The 16,638-nt window shown below is 47.2% G+C and overlaps 1 protein-coding gene across 1 annotated transcript in view; it reads right to left on the minus strand.

Annotated features, from left to right (window-relative positions):
• Positions 1-653: 653 nt before the first annotated feature.
• MTR (5-methyltetrahydrofolate-homocysteine methyltransferase) overlaps positions 654-16,638 on the minus strand; it is a 114,363-nt gene continuing 98,378 nt past the window's right edge. The window contains exons 25-33 of the mRNA XM_012660154.1: positions 16,467-16,548; positions 12,071-12,169; positions 11,009-11,084; positions 8,176-8,331; positions 6,475-6,671; positions 3,771-3,971; positions 2,811-3,003; positions 1,257-1,369; positions 654-831 (exon numbers count right to left, since the gene is read on the minus strand). Of these exons, the coding sequence (XP_012515608.1) occupies positions 745-831; positions 1,257-1,369; positions 2,811-3,003; positions 3,771-3,971; positions 6,475-6,671; positions 8,176-8,331; positions 11,009-11,084; positions 12,071-12,169; positions 16,467-16,548 (1,204 nt within the window). The 3' untranslated portion in view covers positions 654-744. The remainder of the gene's footprint in view (positions 832-1,256; positions 1,370-2,810; positions 3,004-3,770; positions 3,972-6,474; positions 6,672-8,175; positions 8,332-11,008; positions 11,085-12,070; positions 12,170-16,466; positions 16,549-16,638) is intronic.

Genomic DNA, 16,638 nt, shown 5'->3' on the forward strand with positions numbered 1-16,638 from the left:
AACCTGCTCAGTCCTGAAAACAACTGACAGATGTTAATCACCCTTATCTTTTTTGTCCCTTAGGGCAAGGGAATATGAAATCACGGGAGGATGAAAGTGCTTGGAGAGCATGACTGTACTTGACCACGCTGGGGCAAACGGCTTGAGTGTTTCTGACAAGCAAGCAGGGAGGCCATGCCTTTTGGCAAAGGGAATTCTGCAACCATTTAATGGAGCCGTTAGAAAATGAGGTCTTCTGCAGAGAGCAGAGCCATACTTCCTTCCCTGTCAGGGTCCATTGTTCTAACCATTTAGACTAAAATGCCCCATTTCTCACAGCATCATTTTGCCACGGGGTCACATTTCTCTATTCAACTGAGTTTCAGGCTTTTTTCCTAAGAGGAAAAAAAAAAAAAAAAAAAGGACTAAGTGGCCTCCTAGGTTTAAGGTAAAAATGGAAAAAAGCAAGTTGACTTTGCTTTGAAATGCAAAAGACCTCTATCTTCAGCTTGTCCCTATCCCAGACGGACCAGGGATACCATCGGAACCCTACTCCTGGCAATTCGTTCGAGGTCCTTGAAAAACAACACTTTTGTTTTCCAGGTACTGTAGGAAGACCCTACTTCTCTTTAGGGTTCCACCAAATAGTCCTCCAAAACCAGAAGCAGCCAGACGCACATGGGGTTTTTGTTGTTATTTTTAAGGCACTCTGGATTATACTTCCTTGAAGATCACCAAGTATAGAAAAGGTGAAAAAAAAAAAAATTAGTCTGTATCATATCCCAAAATGGGTCCAAGCCATTTCTCAACCTCAGCAACAGACATGTTCTTCCTCGAAGCGTAATCCTCAATCTGCAAAAGATTAGATGCATCTTATTAAGGCAAAGTGATAAGACGTTCTGAACTGAAATCTCCATGGGATTTGCCAAGAAACATTAAGCACCTTCCATTTCTTGTCTTAATAGCAATCTACTGAGTTAAATGGAGACAGATATTTATGTCTACCAAGTTTTCCTATTCTCTGGGCAGAAAAACAACATGTACTAAATACCTGATGCTTAGAAGCTCAGAGAGAGAGAGAGGTTTGAGTGTACGGTGAGAGTTAGAATAGGGGTAACGAGTTGAAATCAAATTAAGATATTAATGGGGATAAATTTCTTCATCCTTTCCCCCTCATTTTATTCTCATTCACGTTTAAAATAAGATAGGTTCTAGAACCCCATTTAAAACAGGACAGGTATCTAGGGAAGTCACATACAGCGAAACAGCTAACTTACCTGATCCTTGGAAATTTTCCCCACAGCAAAATATTTGGACTTCAAATTAGAGAAGTAGAGGCCTGAGACTGCTGATGCGGGGGCCATGGCCAGGGACTCCGTTAGCCTGATGCCTGCAGGGAGAGCGTGGGGGAGGCTCACTCAGGGCAAAGCGCAGGCCCGCAGATGGCAGGCCCTCGACCGACTCTTGTTAAATCACTGAATGGAAGTGAACACGCGCCTTCTAGGTAGACACAGGACACCGCATGAAAGCTGTGGCCAAGTAAGTCTAGCAAATCCCTATCACACGGAAAAAAAAACAGGACACGCGGATCTCCTCTAACCCAGGGGGACAGGCCTGGAAAAGGCTCTCCACACTCTTAACCAACCCTCAGCCATCCAAGATTGGTCACAGAGGCCCCGGTTTGCTCCTAAGCCTGGACCTGCTCGGGGAGGAGCTCTGACCCTGGAGAGAGGACACCAGCTGGACAGGCCTCACAGGCCCTGTGGGGCCACTGACACTAGGGACGACCAACAGCTGGCTCCGGTGAAGAATAAATGAGTCCACAGCACAGCTGAGAAAGAAGAGATGTTCTTTCTTGGGATTTGAAGAACTCAAAGGGGCCGTCAAGGCTATCCATTTGAAGCCACTCATTTTATGCACGAGGAGTCAGCAACATGAAGGTTGAGGGCTTTGCTAAAGGTCACCCAGCTAGCTTACGGAAGAAACGTTGACTCGAACCCAGATCTCATGACTCCTGGAGTCAGTGTTATTGTTGCTGACCCAGATTCAACACACCGCACAGTTCCTCATTTAAATCTAGATTCCTTTAACTTTACCAGCTTTGATGGCACGCTTTTGACTAATTCCACTGAAAACTACGATCTTAGCATGAGCCGCCTCAACCACAGGACCTCTGCAGTCAGGACTAGAACCAGGGCATGGACGTGACAATGCACAGCTACAGAACCATGATCGGTTCTGCTCTGGGCTCAGGGTGCTGGTGCCAGGTGCCTGGTCCGTCATCGCAAAAGGGAACATGCCAACTTCTCGTTTTCAACTGTTAGAATCAAGCCACAGACAAAATGCTAGAGAGAATGATGACTACAGAAGAGCATAAATGTTAATAGCAGTGTGAAAGTAAAGAGAGAAAAGGGCGGAAGGGAAGGCTGAGTGCCCTGGCGTCCAGAGACGTTATGGACAAGCAACGGGACAAGAGCGTGAGGTGGCTGGTACCGATGGGAACGAGGTTAGTCACTAGGCAGGGATTAAAGACACGACCACACCGGTAACAGGAAAGCGGGGCAGGAGAGGCATGGAATGGTATTAAGTAGGCTAAATTCCCGTTTGTTACAGGTCAAGAGGAAATAATTCAAATTGATAAATCTAAAAACAGTGATGTAAGAATACTATTCAGTAATATCGAAGTAAAATATCAGAATAGCTACGATTGCGAAAGGGTGAGATAGGGAATGATGTCATTCCCAGCCCTTCCATTAAAAAAGATTGTGTCATTATATTGACAAAATCTATTACGTAAGGAAAGACAGGAGCCCACTGCCTCCTGGCGGTACCTGTGGCCTGCTCGATGTCCGCGAGTTTCCACATGGTGAGCTTCTCCGTGTGGTCGGGCTGGCTGGGGTAGCCGGGCGCCGGGCGGATGCCCTCGTACCGCAGCCTGCGCAGCTCGGCCACGTCCAGCCGCTCGCTGCTACAGTAGGCCCACAGCTCTCGGCGCACTCTCTCGTGGAGCTCCTCCGCAAAGGCCTGGAACCCAGAGCGCCAACGTGCTTAGGCAGAGGGCCCACGGCGTCAGTGCGGCCTCCACCCGCTGAATGGAAGCATCCAGAGCAGCCGCACTCATGGGGACCACAGCCATGGGACACGTGGCTAGAGGGGAAAGGCTGGATTTGATCTGTTTGTACGTTAGCTGCTTTGCTGCTCAAGTTTGGCCAACCTGGGCTCTGAAGTATGATATTTAGTGATCTGGGGATTCTAGACCTTTTAACTTAAACATTTGCCTGAAGGTCAGGCCAAAGCTAACACTGGCCAGAAAGAGCAGCTGGGACCACACAGCTGCCAGTTCCTCCACTGTTCACCGCAGGAAAAGGAACTCCCCAGGGTTGAGGCTCTCTCATTCCGTGCGGAGAAGGATAGAGAATCTATAGAAGATACCAACATTAGAATGAGGGGTTCTGAAATGAAAATGTGTTTTTAATTTTTCAGGGTCTTTACGAAAATGTCACATCATAGAAAGTAAAGGGAGACGAACAAGAGACCAGGCAAAGAGGTTAGGGTTCTAAAGGCAACAGCCAACTATGGCATCACTGAAGGGATTTATTTGCCCAAAAGATGATGACAGTAATATGGGGATATGTGATTTAAAAATTCATGTAATACTAAAGTCAGCAGCGACTGACTTAAAGAAAAAAAAAAAGACAGCGGTTCTAATGCTGATCAGCATTCAGACACCCGCCACGGGATCCCCACAGCCTGGACTCTGTCCTCAGCCAGAGGACACCCCGGTGGCTCACCTCCGCCAGCCGGTCGCCCAGTGCCTTGACCATGATGCTGCTGTAGTCATCACTGTCGTCCTCATAGGCCTGGCTCAGTTCTTCCACCCCAAAGCAGGCGACGGCAAACAGGCCCAGGTAGTCGCGGACGCCAGAGTGCAGAGGCGCGATGAAATCCGAGAGGCAGTGGTAGGGCTCCGAGCTGGCGGAGTCCTTCTCAGCCTTAAAACCAAGCAGTGGGCACAGGGGCCGTTAGCGTGGCCGCAGCCCCGGCACACCACAGAAAGCAATCCAGTATCTTCGAATGAATGCAAGCGTCACGGCACAGGGATGGCCACCTGTTTTACCCACTGCTGCATCCCCAGCACTTAGAATCATACCTGATACACAGCGAGCATCCAATAAATATTGACTAAATCAACGAAATGGGATTTTAGAAAATACATGACATGACGTAACACACATGGCCAAGAAACCAGTTACTGTGCTTGTTCACAGACGGACAGATGGACCAAACGTTTACTGGGCGGCTATAGGCGCTATGCTAGGAACTGGAACCTTAAACAACCATCTATTAAAAAAAACGTTTTTCCCCAAGAGTATTTTCCATCAAGTTGAGCGCTATGTTCAAAAGAGGGTCCTGTGAGTGCATAAGCCTCCACCGAGCATCACGAGGAGCAGCCCAGCCAACTGCTTGGAAACGCGCAGGCCACGTACTGCTGCCACGGTGAACAGGACACGACTAACGACACCAGGGCTGGCCAGGGCCGAACCAAGAACTCGGCAGGTTTGCTCCCGGCTCTCTCCAAGGCCCAGCTGCCTGTCCGTGCCCGTTTGTCACTCTCAGCTGATGACTGACTCGTCCCTGCTACTGAGCTGACAAAGAAGGTCTTAGACGTATTAAGCAATCAATAAATATTTGCTGAGAAGGGAAAGAGCCTGCAACTCGTACTTACTGGTACTCCCTCAGTGCCTGTTCTTGGTGCTCCACACGAATGAGCATTTTAACCCTCAACAAGCTTGTGACATGAGTGATGCCGTCAACGCCAGTACACAGACGAGAAATCTGAGGCTGCGGGCACCGGGAGCTGGATCAACGGGCTCGAAGTCAGACCGTGGGCAGAGCAACGGGCTGGAACCACCACTGATGCTCCCCTATATGAAGGACTGCCTAGGACTGATCAGTCAATGAGTGGCCAACCCGGAAGCCTCAGAGCTGCTTGCCAGCCACGGAAGCCAGCACAGCCTAATGGACGTGGGGCAGGAAATCGTTATGTGCAGGCAAGGAGGTGTTCAATAAGGCTCACAGACATGCCACAGAGCTCAGGGACAGCCGTGCATGGGGAGCCGTCTTCCAGTTGTACTCTGCCCATCAACTGCTCTTTGCTAACAAAAGCCAGAGGGGGATACAAAGCTTCCCTGCCCCACAGCAGAGATAGGTCACAGGGCCTGTGGTATCTTACAAGAGACAGCGATCAGAGCCTACTCACAACACAAGGCTCCCAAGGTAATAAGGCAGTGCTGCCAGAATTTACCAGCGTGTACTGGAGGAAAGCACCTCCTTAGAAATATCTATCTGGGTAGGTAATACATGTACATTGCCCAGTTCCCCTTTCCAGAGATTATTAAAAAGGTGAACTCTGAGAATCCATTATATTAAATGCCCTGATATAATATGTCATAGACTGCCCAGGCATGGAAAGTATTGCAAGTAAAAAGTGATCAGAGGAGGACCCAGGACTTGAAAAATGAAAGACTGGGCCAGAACAGAGGTTTCTGACCATAGTTACACCCGTGAAAGAATAGTCCCCAATTCCCTAGTAAGGAGGGGCTGGAACTTAACATTAGAACCCCATTGCCTTGTATTCTGTGGTGTCTGAGCCTAAGTGCACACAGCGAGGATATACTGAGCCTGAGTGCACACGGCGAGGATTCACTGAGCCTGAGTGCACATGGCGAGGATTCACTGAGCCTGAGTGCACACAGCGAGGATTTACTGAGCCTGAGTGCATATGGTAAGGATGTAGCCGTCCTCGTTTAATCCTTTCTAGTACTGTTTAAGGCCCCAAATTTAAGAATCTCTTCAGATGTTATGGTCAAAAGATCAGTCATTATGAATTATATTGTATTGAAAGCAATACTATCATTTTTGAATGACCGAAAATGGTAGTAAAACTGAAAGAATAATTTACTGCAGATTATTAAATTTGTTAACGACTCTGGTGAATTCTGGTTCCAATTCTTGATTTTCATAGCAGCTAAAGTGACATGCGTATGATATTCGCACTGTCAAAGGAGGGGGCATGAGAGGGAGCCTGCTGAGAAGAGCCTGTTTTCGCCACAGGGAAGGCGGCAAGGCCCGAGCAGTGAAAAAGCAGCCGTCAGGCACACGGGCTGGGGCCTCCCCTCCGCGCCAGGGAGCTCAGTGCCATCCCCACCAGCTTGCCTGTTCTCCTCTGTGAAATGGACACACAGATGGCCTGATAGCAGGGCCATGCGGAGATGAAACAGGATGGCCTGTTGAGCACCCTATTCCACACCTAGCACCTGGTACACATCCCGCGAATGTCTGTCTCCACCTGTCTTCCACCACCAAATGTTCTGTTTTAATAATATACGTAGATGCTAACTAACGTTTTTGAACAAGTAAATATTCTCTTGCTTTGGACGCTAAGAAGCCCGAGAGACTGAGAACGTCGGCATGTGACCAATAAGCCTTCCATACCTGCTGCCTTAACCCGTAAAAGGTGGCTATGGGCTCTGCAGCCTGGGGCACGGCACCCTCCGCATACAGGTGAATGTCGTCTTCGACACTCTGCGCTGGCCAGAATCCAACCACGCCCCTGGCTTGGAGCTTCTTTTGGCTAATCAGTATGTTCAGCATATTTTGGGCATCATCATAGACCTTTTTGGCCTCTTCACCTATTAGAAAAATATAATAAAAATTCATTTAGAAGTGCCAAAAATAACCAGCAACAATGCTTCTTTTTAAAACCACCATCCCTACCATCCCTCCTCAGTCATCTCCCCTTGCCCCCTTCTCTACTGTCCTCAAATCCCTTCTCGGTGCTTGCCATTCTCCCAGCTGACAGTGGGGCCGCCAGGGCTTGGTGGCTCCTGCTAATTGCAGCTCCCACAGTCTGCTTCCCCCGGCTCAAGGCACTTAAATTTTTCCATTTAACAAAAGGCAGAGAGCCAAGCTGTGGCTCCCAAAGCAGCCTGTCAGACAGAGGGTGAGAAAAAGCAGGCCAGATTCCTTGCTCAGTGACGCTCCTCTGCACATACAACTCCACTGACTTCACAGTGACCCCTGGGGACGTGACAGGGTGAGGAGTGAAGCTGGCCCCAAATCCTCGTGAGCGGCTTCAGCGCTGCACCTGGACCTGCACAGTGGGAGCTGCGCTCACGGGACACCCTCTTTTGGTTTCCATGTTGGTGACACTGGGCTGCCCCACCACGGTGAGCAGCCCGTCCGACAGCCCCTCGAGCGCTCTCCTGCGATGGCTCAGGGGCAGCAGCATGAGAAGCCCCTTGCCCACTGCCCCGTTCCTGGCTACCTTGGAGCTTCTGATTCTCAGCATCCTGACACGCAGCCCCGGGACATGCTCTGGCAAACTGGCAAGAGGCCAGCTTCTCGGGCTCTTCTTGGCCCAATCCCGTGCTTCTGCGAGTCCACTCCTACATCTTGTTCTGACCTGGCCGTTACCTGATCCTTTGAATGGCCTCACATTTTGATCCCATGTCTCGGGGGTAGGTCTTGGGGGACAGGCTAAGGGAGAAGTGGGGGGAGCAATTTATTGGCTCATCCACTTCTCTGGTTTATCGCCCCAAGTGCCCTTCCCCTCCCTAATGCTCCAGGCACAATGGACTCCTTGCAGTTCCCTGAACAGGCACAAGTGTCTGTGCCTTCTCACACTCTGTCTCCTGCCTGGAATGTCCTTTCCTTCAATGTCACCTCCTGTCCTCAGTGTGAGCCTCAGTAACTCCCGCTTTATCTCCAGAAAGCGGTTCAAACACCACCTCCTCCAGGAAGCCTTCCCTGACCTCCCAGACTGAGTTCTGTCTCCTCTTCTTGTGGCCACAGGAGCCTGGCAAGTACCCATTACTGTGGCTGTGCCAGCAGGTCCTGGACTAGATGGCAGGGATTATATTGCCACCTTGTTTATCGCTCGTGCCCAGCATACAGTCCAGGATGTAACTAATATCAGTAAACATTTATTTAAAAAAATGAAATACCAAATTTAGTCAATATAATAGGGACTGAACTAGCAGTTTAAAAACCATTAAAAAGTTGAGCAAGTAAACAGTGTGAAAGCAGCTATATTCTGCACAATCCAAATCCACTGCTCATCACCTACCTTCATCTTCAAAGTCACAATGACATCTTGAATATGAGAGGCAGGAAAAAAGGACTTACTGAACTAACCTACTGTTTTGTCGTTAAATATCTTGGGAAAGCCTCGATTCGGGTACTTGCCCCGGAGCTGCCAGACATCAAAGAAAGGCTTCCAGTCGATGTAGCCCACCAGCTTCTGCAGGTCATAGTCTTCGAAGACCTGGGTTCCAATAAACGTGGGCTTCACTACGGGAAAGAGGCACAGTTGTCAACGCTGACGCCGGACCTGGGGCTGAGCCCCCTCACGCTGGCGCCCTGCCTGGTGGCGGCCTCCTGCCAGCTCCTCACTGCTCTGCCAACTCCCACGCCCTGCCTCCCTCCTGTCACCCGTGGGAGTTGTTTCACAAAGAGGGGAACTTTAAATTATCACGGAGAAGGAGTAATTCTGCACTGAATCTTAAATAAAACTATTCTTCCCATGCTGACTGACTACACCACCCTTGGAAACGCTTCCCTCACCCCTTCCGTCCCCACCCCAGGCCCAGGAAGAAAAGAAGGCCTTGGGGTAATCTTTGCTTGTACAAATGAAGACAATACTAACATAAAGAACACTGCAGAAAGACACGGAGAGTTAGCCACTTCTAGAAAGTTCTAAAATATGAAGCAATATTCTATACTGCCTACTGGTACACACGCACGAAGTACAGGGACATGTATGGGGATGAGGTCCCAGATTCAGGATGGTGGTTATTTCTGCAGGGATGAAGGGACAAACACGGGACTTCCACTACATATGTTTTGTTTTGTTTTTTTAAAAAACAGGTGGTAGATTATTTCTCAGGCTGGAGGATGTTTAATATACTGTTCTTGTGAGTCTAAAACATACAATTTAAATAATGGTGAAAATTTCAGAGACAGATGGTGCTACTGGGCTTTCTGGAACACTGAGAGCAGCAGTAACCACCAACCCTCACCGCCCCCCACCAGCCTACAGTGGGGCCAGCGCCTCGGACTCCAGCTGCTGCGGCAGGGTCAGGCCCGAGTCCGAGGTGCCGACTACGCTGCCAGCTCCCACCCCCCCACTTCCCGATCTGTAACTGGGGATCAGAGAACTTCCTGTTCCACCAATTGCAGGTGCTCTGGGAGAACAAAGAAGTCTCAAGAGTATTTTTCTCTCATTTCACAGTAAAAATGAGAATGAGAATATAGGAAAAGTATGAGCAGCTTCTTAATTCTGCCTAGAAACCTCCACCTTTCCATACTTGTTCATAGTAACTCGTTCCCATTTGTTCCTTGCCTTCTTGTGACTACACAGGACAATCCTTTCTTTGTAAATATCCTGCTATGTTGGTTTCTTTGGTAAAAAACTCTGTAGAGCCCTCTTAGCAGAGAAACTAAAAAGAAACTGACTATGTTCCTGATTAAAGTGTCCTCTCGCCTGGGAAGGCTGGGACACCGTGCTGCTGCACTACCACCCAGGGACACTCTCCTGACCAGCTTGTCGCCCAGAGTTTAAGAGATGTCTGAGGTTTTACCACCCACGGCCTTGAGAGAAGACCCTCCTTTTTTCCTGTATCAACTTCCCACAACCGCCCTAAGGCAGGCTGTCCTCAAACACACTTCAGACGACTGTACCTCAAGGCCCCATGCCCCTCGGGTCGCAGGCCAGAGCCATGCAGTGGCCCTCAGCTGGGGATTAAAGTGGCCACTCAAAAAATGTCCCCACTGCTGCCAGGTACGGTGGTCTCCTGAGGACTATTTCCAGCAAAATATGTTTTGGATGTTTGACTTGTCACAACAGACTTGCCCTTGTGTTATTATTCTAATTTCACAGTGAAAGATAAAGAAAAATAATCATAGCTTGGAATAGATAGTGATCTATATTTTTTTTAGAAGTTTTCATATAATATCTTATTTTACCCTCACAATATTTGCATTAGAAACTGTCAAATGTGGAAGTCAGTGACTCGAGGTCACTTAGTGAGTCAGCGCCAGGGACCACATGGGGACAAGAACCCCGGTCTCCTGGCTCCCGATTCTGTCTACCAAGCTACACCGGACTCAGCAGGAATGAAATTAGAACCAAGCACACCTACATTTCCAATTTAATCCTCTCAACACTGCCGAGCATGTGTAGAACACAGATGTCGTGAGCAACGAAAGCTGACTTGAGATACTACCTTGGAAATATGGATTCAATTAATATAACCCCTTTTGTGTCTTGGTTTTTGCATTTGTGTCCCATGCCTCTCTGAGCCTGTCAAAACATCTAACACATTTTATTCCCTCATGAATGCCTATGTGAGGCAAGAAAGGGGCTAGAAATTTTAAAAAGGAAGAAATCTAATAAAAGAAATAACAAGAGAAGGAAGCATCCAGAGAGAGAACAGGAGACAGAACAAGACATAGGGGTCCGGCTTTGCTGCAGCGTGAGACGTGTGAGCGGCGAAGGCATTTCTGATTTCAGACACTCCACGTCTGCCCTCGGGCCTGCCCACCCCAGGCAACAGCGCCACCCAGGCAGGTCTCCACACAACCCACTTTAGGCTGAGGGGGCGACTCAAGCACAGCACAGCGGGAAGAGCATGGGTTTGGAAGACAGATCAGAGAATCCCAGAAACCTTTCAAACTATCACCCGAAACTGTTTTTTCAGTTACAATGGGCACGATTCCCATGTGCATCATGGAGCTGCCTGAAGGACTCAGCGAGCTGCTGCGGGTCCGCCTCAGGACACTGACACATGACAGGCTCCGTAAACGGCACCTATTTCCTTTCTTTGATCATCAGCTCACGCATCGTCACTAGACACGATTGAGAGTTACTAGCTGCTGGTTTGACTTTGTAGCCAAATAAATGGAAACGTCTCCTCAGCACATGTCAGTTATCACATTCGGTCTTCCTCTAGCTGACAGCCGGACATACCTGGCTGAGGCTCAGACAGCCAATCGATATGGAAACCATTTTTTCTGGCTTGACTTAGGGGTAAGTATCTCCTCTCCTGTTAAAAAACAAAGAAAAGTTATTTAGTCTAAGACTCTTAGCTTTTCCACTGCTGTTATGAAAACATGTCCAAGAAAGCCAGTATGTAAGCTTTGTAAGAAAACGAATGCTTTTATTAATGAAAACCCCTATCCTAAAATGTTCTTCCTTTTCTATCCAGTTTTCACATTAGTACCAGAATAACAGATAGCAAAGATTCCTAAGCACTGTGAATTAACTATTGATACGCAAACGTAAGGCCGATTCTGCAGCCTGGACCTGAGGCGCCCAAGAGGTCTCCTGCCTGTGCTCTCGGAACCAGGGACGGGGTGCTAACCGTGAGCCATGGACCACCCTGAGCAGCAGAAGGTGGAATCGACTGTTTGTCTCATTTCACTTGCCAAGCAACTCCCCAGATCCCACCCCCTACCCCTATGCCACTCAGCCACAAGCCAAGAAGGCAGATAACCAGAAAGAAATATCCCAGTGACTTCTAAAGAGTAATTATGCCTGTTCTCCATGGATTCCCTGAAGCTTATCTAGAGAGGGCCAGTTCCTGAGACATTATTCTGCAGTCAGTGCTGGGCAATCAGGGACAGAGGCGAACATCGGCCCTTGTCTCATGTCTCCGTTTTCTCCCATTATTTCCTCCAGAGCAAGATCCGTGGGAGTCACATCAGAACTGTTTCGGCTCCTGCTTCCCTGTCGGGTGGGAACTCATATCTTATTCATCCCCACAACGCTGGGAACCTAGCACAGCACCCAACACCTACTGGGTAGCCAATAAATGTTTGCTAAATCAATAAAATTCATTTTTATGCAACCAAAAATTATTTGGGAACTTAGACAATGAAGAACTCTGATTCGAGCCAGAAGACAGAACTTCTCTAAAAGGATACTAAGCCTTTACTCTCCTCAAAAACAGCTAAAAAAAAAAAAAAGTCACATTAAAAACTGTGGGATCATTTTATTGCCCAAACAAGCAAAGATTTGTTTGTCACTTACCTTGAGGGACTCATAATGGTCTTGTCTAATATCTTCATATTCTTCCATGATTTCCTCAAAGTATTCATCCTTTAGATTTTCATCTAATAGTTGAGAACACTGAAAATGCAAGATCAAGTTCAAGAACTACAGAGCAGCAAAAGAAGATAACACGGGTGCAGTAATGGCCAGCTCTGGTGACAGCTCCTTCAGGAAGCCTTCCCTAACTTCGTTTCCTCTCCCTTTACCAACTGGGCTAATTCTTGCCTGGTGTGCAGGAAAGGGTAAACTCAGTGGGCTTGGGATGTTCAAACCCTGCACAAGCCTAAGAAAGCACTGGCCCTTGACTGGTTCTTGGGAGATAAGCTCCAAACTGTTGGGCTAATCTGCTTGACAAGAGTATCATTGTACACCTGGGTCCCTGGGCTGTGCCAGATGGTTTATGCTAACAATCTGATTTAAGGTTGAGGGGCCTTGGCTCTTGCTTTATCTGTTTAACCTCTGGAGAGGTGGAAGATTGAGCAAGTAAGGCCAGACACATGGGCATTCCAGGCCCATGTGACCAACCCCCAGCGAAAGCCCAGGACACCAAGGCTCAGGTGAGCTTCTTGGCTGGTAGTGCTTCTACTGTGGGGTCACGCATCATCAGTGGAAGAATTAAGCACTGTCCATATTATTCAATGGGGAGATGACATTTAGAAGCTTGTGTCTGGTCTCTCCTGGATTCTATCCTGTACGTCTTTTGCCTTTGCTGATTTTAATCTGTATCTTTTCAGAATGATAAACTATGACTGTGAGTATAGTAGCGTTTCTGAGTTCTGTGTGTCCTTCTAGTGAATCGCTGAACCTGAGGGTGGTCTCAGGGACCCCGACACACTGAGTTAGGTACCCCCTTCAGTGTTTCATCTGTCACTGCACATACCATAAGCTCTTAGTGTCAGTTTATGTGTCTGCTTCTTTACTAGAACGCCCTGAGTTGGACTCACAAGTTAACTGCCTTCGTGCCCTGGTACCTAGCTTAGTGCCTGGCATGTGCAAGGTACATCCTCACTAAGTGTTTGCTGCAGGAATGAGGCTAATCTTCACAGTCAACCGCGAGCTTCTGCTAAAATATAAAAGGAAACCAATAATCTGAGAAAATGTGAGGCTACTCATTAAACTGTAAAACTAGGATCAGCTAAATATTATCTGTGGACTATGATTATCGAGTTGGTAAAACAGCTACCATCGAAGCTCAGAATAAAAGTACAGAGAAAGAAGAAATGGCTGCCACTGATCACAGCACTGCCTTCTCCCTGCATTCTCCTGCAGGACTTTTCTAAGATACAAAAAGTTTAATATTTTCATCTGAAATTGAGGAATTTAGATTGGATGATGGCTAAAGTGCCTACCAGCTTTAAAAATCTGTAATCTGGCTCGGCGTGGTGACTCACGCCTATGATCCCAGCTCTTTGGGAGGACCAGGCCAGGAGTTTGAGACCAGCCTGGGCAACATAGTGAGACCCCCTCCGCACAAGTAAAATGAATAAATAAAATTAGCCAGGCGTGGTGGCATGTGCCTGTAGTCCTAGCTGCTCAAGAGGCTAAGGCAGGAGCAGTACTTGAGCCCAGGCATTCAAGGCTACAGTAAGCTACGAAAGTACCACTGCACTCCAGCTTGGGTGTCTGGAGTGCAAGAGTCTGTCTCTTTAAAAAAAAAAACAAAAAAAGTCTATAGTCCTATGAGAGTTTTCTAAGTATCTCTAATAACAATCCAATCGCCTACAAGTTAGTATAAAAAGCAAAATCACTTCATTAAGGCATATAATCAGAAAAGGCCACTGTGGCAGGCCTAAAAATAGGCTCCCAGATGGCATTTCCAGCCTGAAGTATTTCCCAGCCTTGCATTAAACTCAAGTCAATAGAGTCCTCATTTAGGAAACCGAGCACAGCTCAATGAAAACAATAAGGGTATGCCTACTCTTAAACTCCCTAGAATACATGGAAATAATGTTTCGAAACACTGTTATATTCTGCTAGGTCATACACTCTGAGAAAGAAAAACCCGGATGTGCTTCACATCCAACGCATTTACAACACCCTGATGCCGGTACTGCTGGGTAGACAGAACGAAGCACTGCAGTTCGCTGGCACCTTCCACACCCTCACGGAGCCCCCTGCGCCCAGAGCCACTGTAACAGGTCCCTTCCTGTCCAGTCTGGCTTGCTTGATGGAAACAAGTTCACGGCCAATATATGGCCTAACCTACACAATCCTTCCACCAAAAAATCAAAATCCATCATGTGTTTTCATGCCAACCACTGAGACATATTATGGTTTTTATTTTTCTTCATTTAAAAAAAATTTTTACAGCAATAGCCACCCCATGAGAGGGAATAAGTTGAAAAGACATTTTAAAATTTAAAAAGAATTAAATATCAGGACCATGTCTTTTTCTTAAAGGAGGAGAGAAAGCAAGGCGCATCCTCAGGTCTAAATCTCCAATCATTAAGTACAGTTCTTGCTACATCTTTTTAGAATCTTTCAAATATATAAGACAGTTACTAAGTCGTGGTCCTGTTCCACGTTCACCTCAGTTAGATCAAAAGACTCCCTGCCAAGGAGCCAATAACCATCCGAAACAAATTATACCACTGGCTCCTGAGAAGTGTCACTAGCAGTTACCCAGATGATTTGTCATCTGACTCATGTTTGAGTAATGTCGAAAAGTGGCCATTACTTTGCACATGAGAAGAGCTAGCTCCTGCTGGCTGCCTGGCTAAACCGAACTTGAAGAGCACAAATGCCCACGCCTTGGCCCCTGCCTGGCTTTCAGCAAGGCCCCTGCTGCTCTAACTCCGCAACACGGTGAAGGAGCCTCTTCTCCAAACATGGAATCAGGGGGCCAATTCCTTCCCCTACCTATAGAGAAGATGTTAGCACTGTGAGCCTACACGGATCCAACAGCCTTGTCTCCAAATGGAAAATGTTCCGGGCCACTCTTGGTATTTGAAAATAGCAGCAAGTGTTTAAAAAGAGGCCCCTGGCCACTCAACCATGTACCTCATATATGTTCCTATGAAGCATATATGAACCCAAAAATCAGATACGAAAATTGTTTTAAAGTTGAGGTACAGAAATGTAGCTTCTTTGCACATTAGTCTACATCAACAACAAATAAAAAACTGCGATTTTATGATCCCACCTTGATTTCATTTTATCCTTTTTAATAAAGGAGAATTGTTAAATACGAATGGGATACAAGTTTAATTTAGCATAGAGTAGATCTCTTGCATTCAAATCCCACACCTGCCTCTCCATGGATGTGTGGCCTCGGGAGAGTGACTGACCTCTTTATTCCTGTTTCCTGATCTCTAAAATGGGGATAATAAAAATATCTACCTTGTGAGGTTATTCTGAGGATTAAATAAAATAATCCACGTAAAGCACAGTACCCGGCACACTAAATTTTTGACAATGTTAGTGATTATTGCATAACTTTCGTGTAAATAAACCCACATATCTGAAAGAATTCCTTTGGAAGAAGCTCGGGACATGTGGGCATCACCCTAGTCCAGGCTGTACAATGTCACTGGAAGTCTCCCAGATGGCCCAGCCCCCTCAGTAACTTTCTCGCCTGCAAAATGCAAAGGCGGGACTGGACCCGTGGTTTTCAAACTGTGCTCTTTCAGCGACTGCTAAGCAGGGGACGAGGCTGGAAGGGGCTGCTTGGCTCTTCTCTATACACACTGAGTCTCCAGTGAGACGTCACTTATAGATGAGGGTTCCCCACTAAAACCAGCTTGGAAACCACTGGACCACAGGGTCTCTCAGATGCCCTCCAGTTATAGCCTATCATTCAGCAAAAACAATAAACCTATGATGAGACAGGATATTCAGCTTCTCTGAAAGAGAAAAGCAGGGAAAGCCACTTGGGCAAGTTATTTATTATAGTCATGGAGAAACAGAATCTATTACTTTGAAAGGCGGGAGGATCCTTGAAGTCAGGAGTTCAAGACCAGCCTGAGCAAGAGACCCCATTTCTACAAAAAATAGAAAAATTAGCCAGCATGGTGGCAGACACCTGTAGTCCCAGCTACCCAAGAGGCTGAGGCAGGGAGATTGCTTGAGCTCAGGAATTTGAAGTTGCAGTGAGCTATGATGATGTCACTGCACTCTAGCCTGGGTGACAGAGCAAGACTCTGTCTCAAAAAAAAAAAAAAAGAAAGAAAGAAAGTACAGGACATGGTCACCTGGACCTCCTTCCAGAAAGGAAGACACGACAAGGACACACCATAAACCTCTGGCTGCTCTTTTGCCTTTAATAGAAGTGAATGAAAATAAATAGATCATGAGTGACACCCTGAACTCTTAACGCTCTCCCCGTTCTCTCTTTACAACACATCTGAAATAACACGTACGTGGGGCCCACACTTACCACCACGACACTCTTGGATGCATCCAGGACGTGGATTACAGGCGCGCTGTATCTTGGAGCTATTTTAACAGCTGTGTGCGTTCTGCAAAGAGGGGTCAGAAGGAAAAACAGATCCGTCAGTGCTGCCAGTCCCTACACAACTCTTGCTCAGAACCACCAAGAGATAATGTGT

Source organism: Propithecus coquereli, unplaced genomic scaffold (genome assembly GCF_000956105.1).
Source record: "Propithecus coquereli isolate 6110/MARCELLA unplaced genomic scaffold, Pcoq_1.0 Scaffold66, whole genome shotgun sequence".
NCBI classification, from domain to species: domain Eukaryota; kingdom Metazoa; phylum Chordata; class Mammalia; order Primates; family Indriidae; genus Propithecus; species Propithecus coquereli.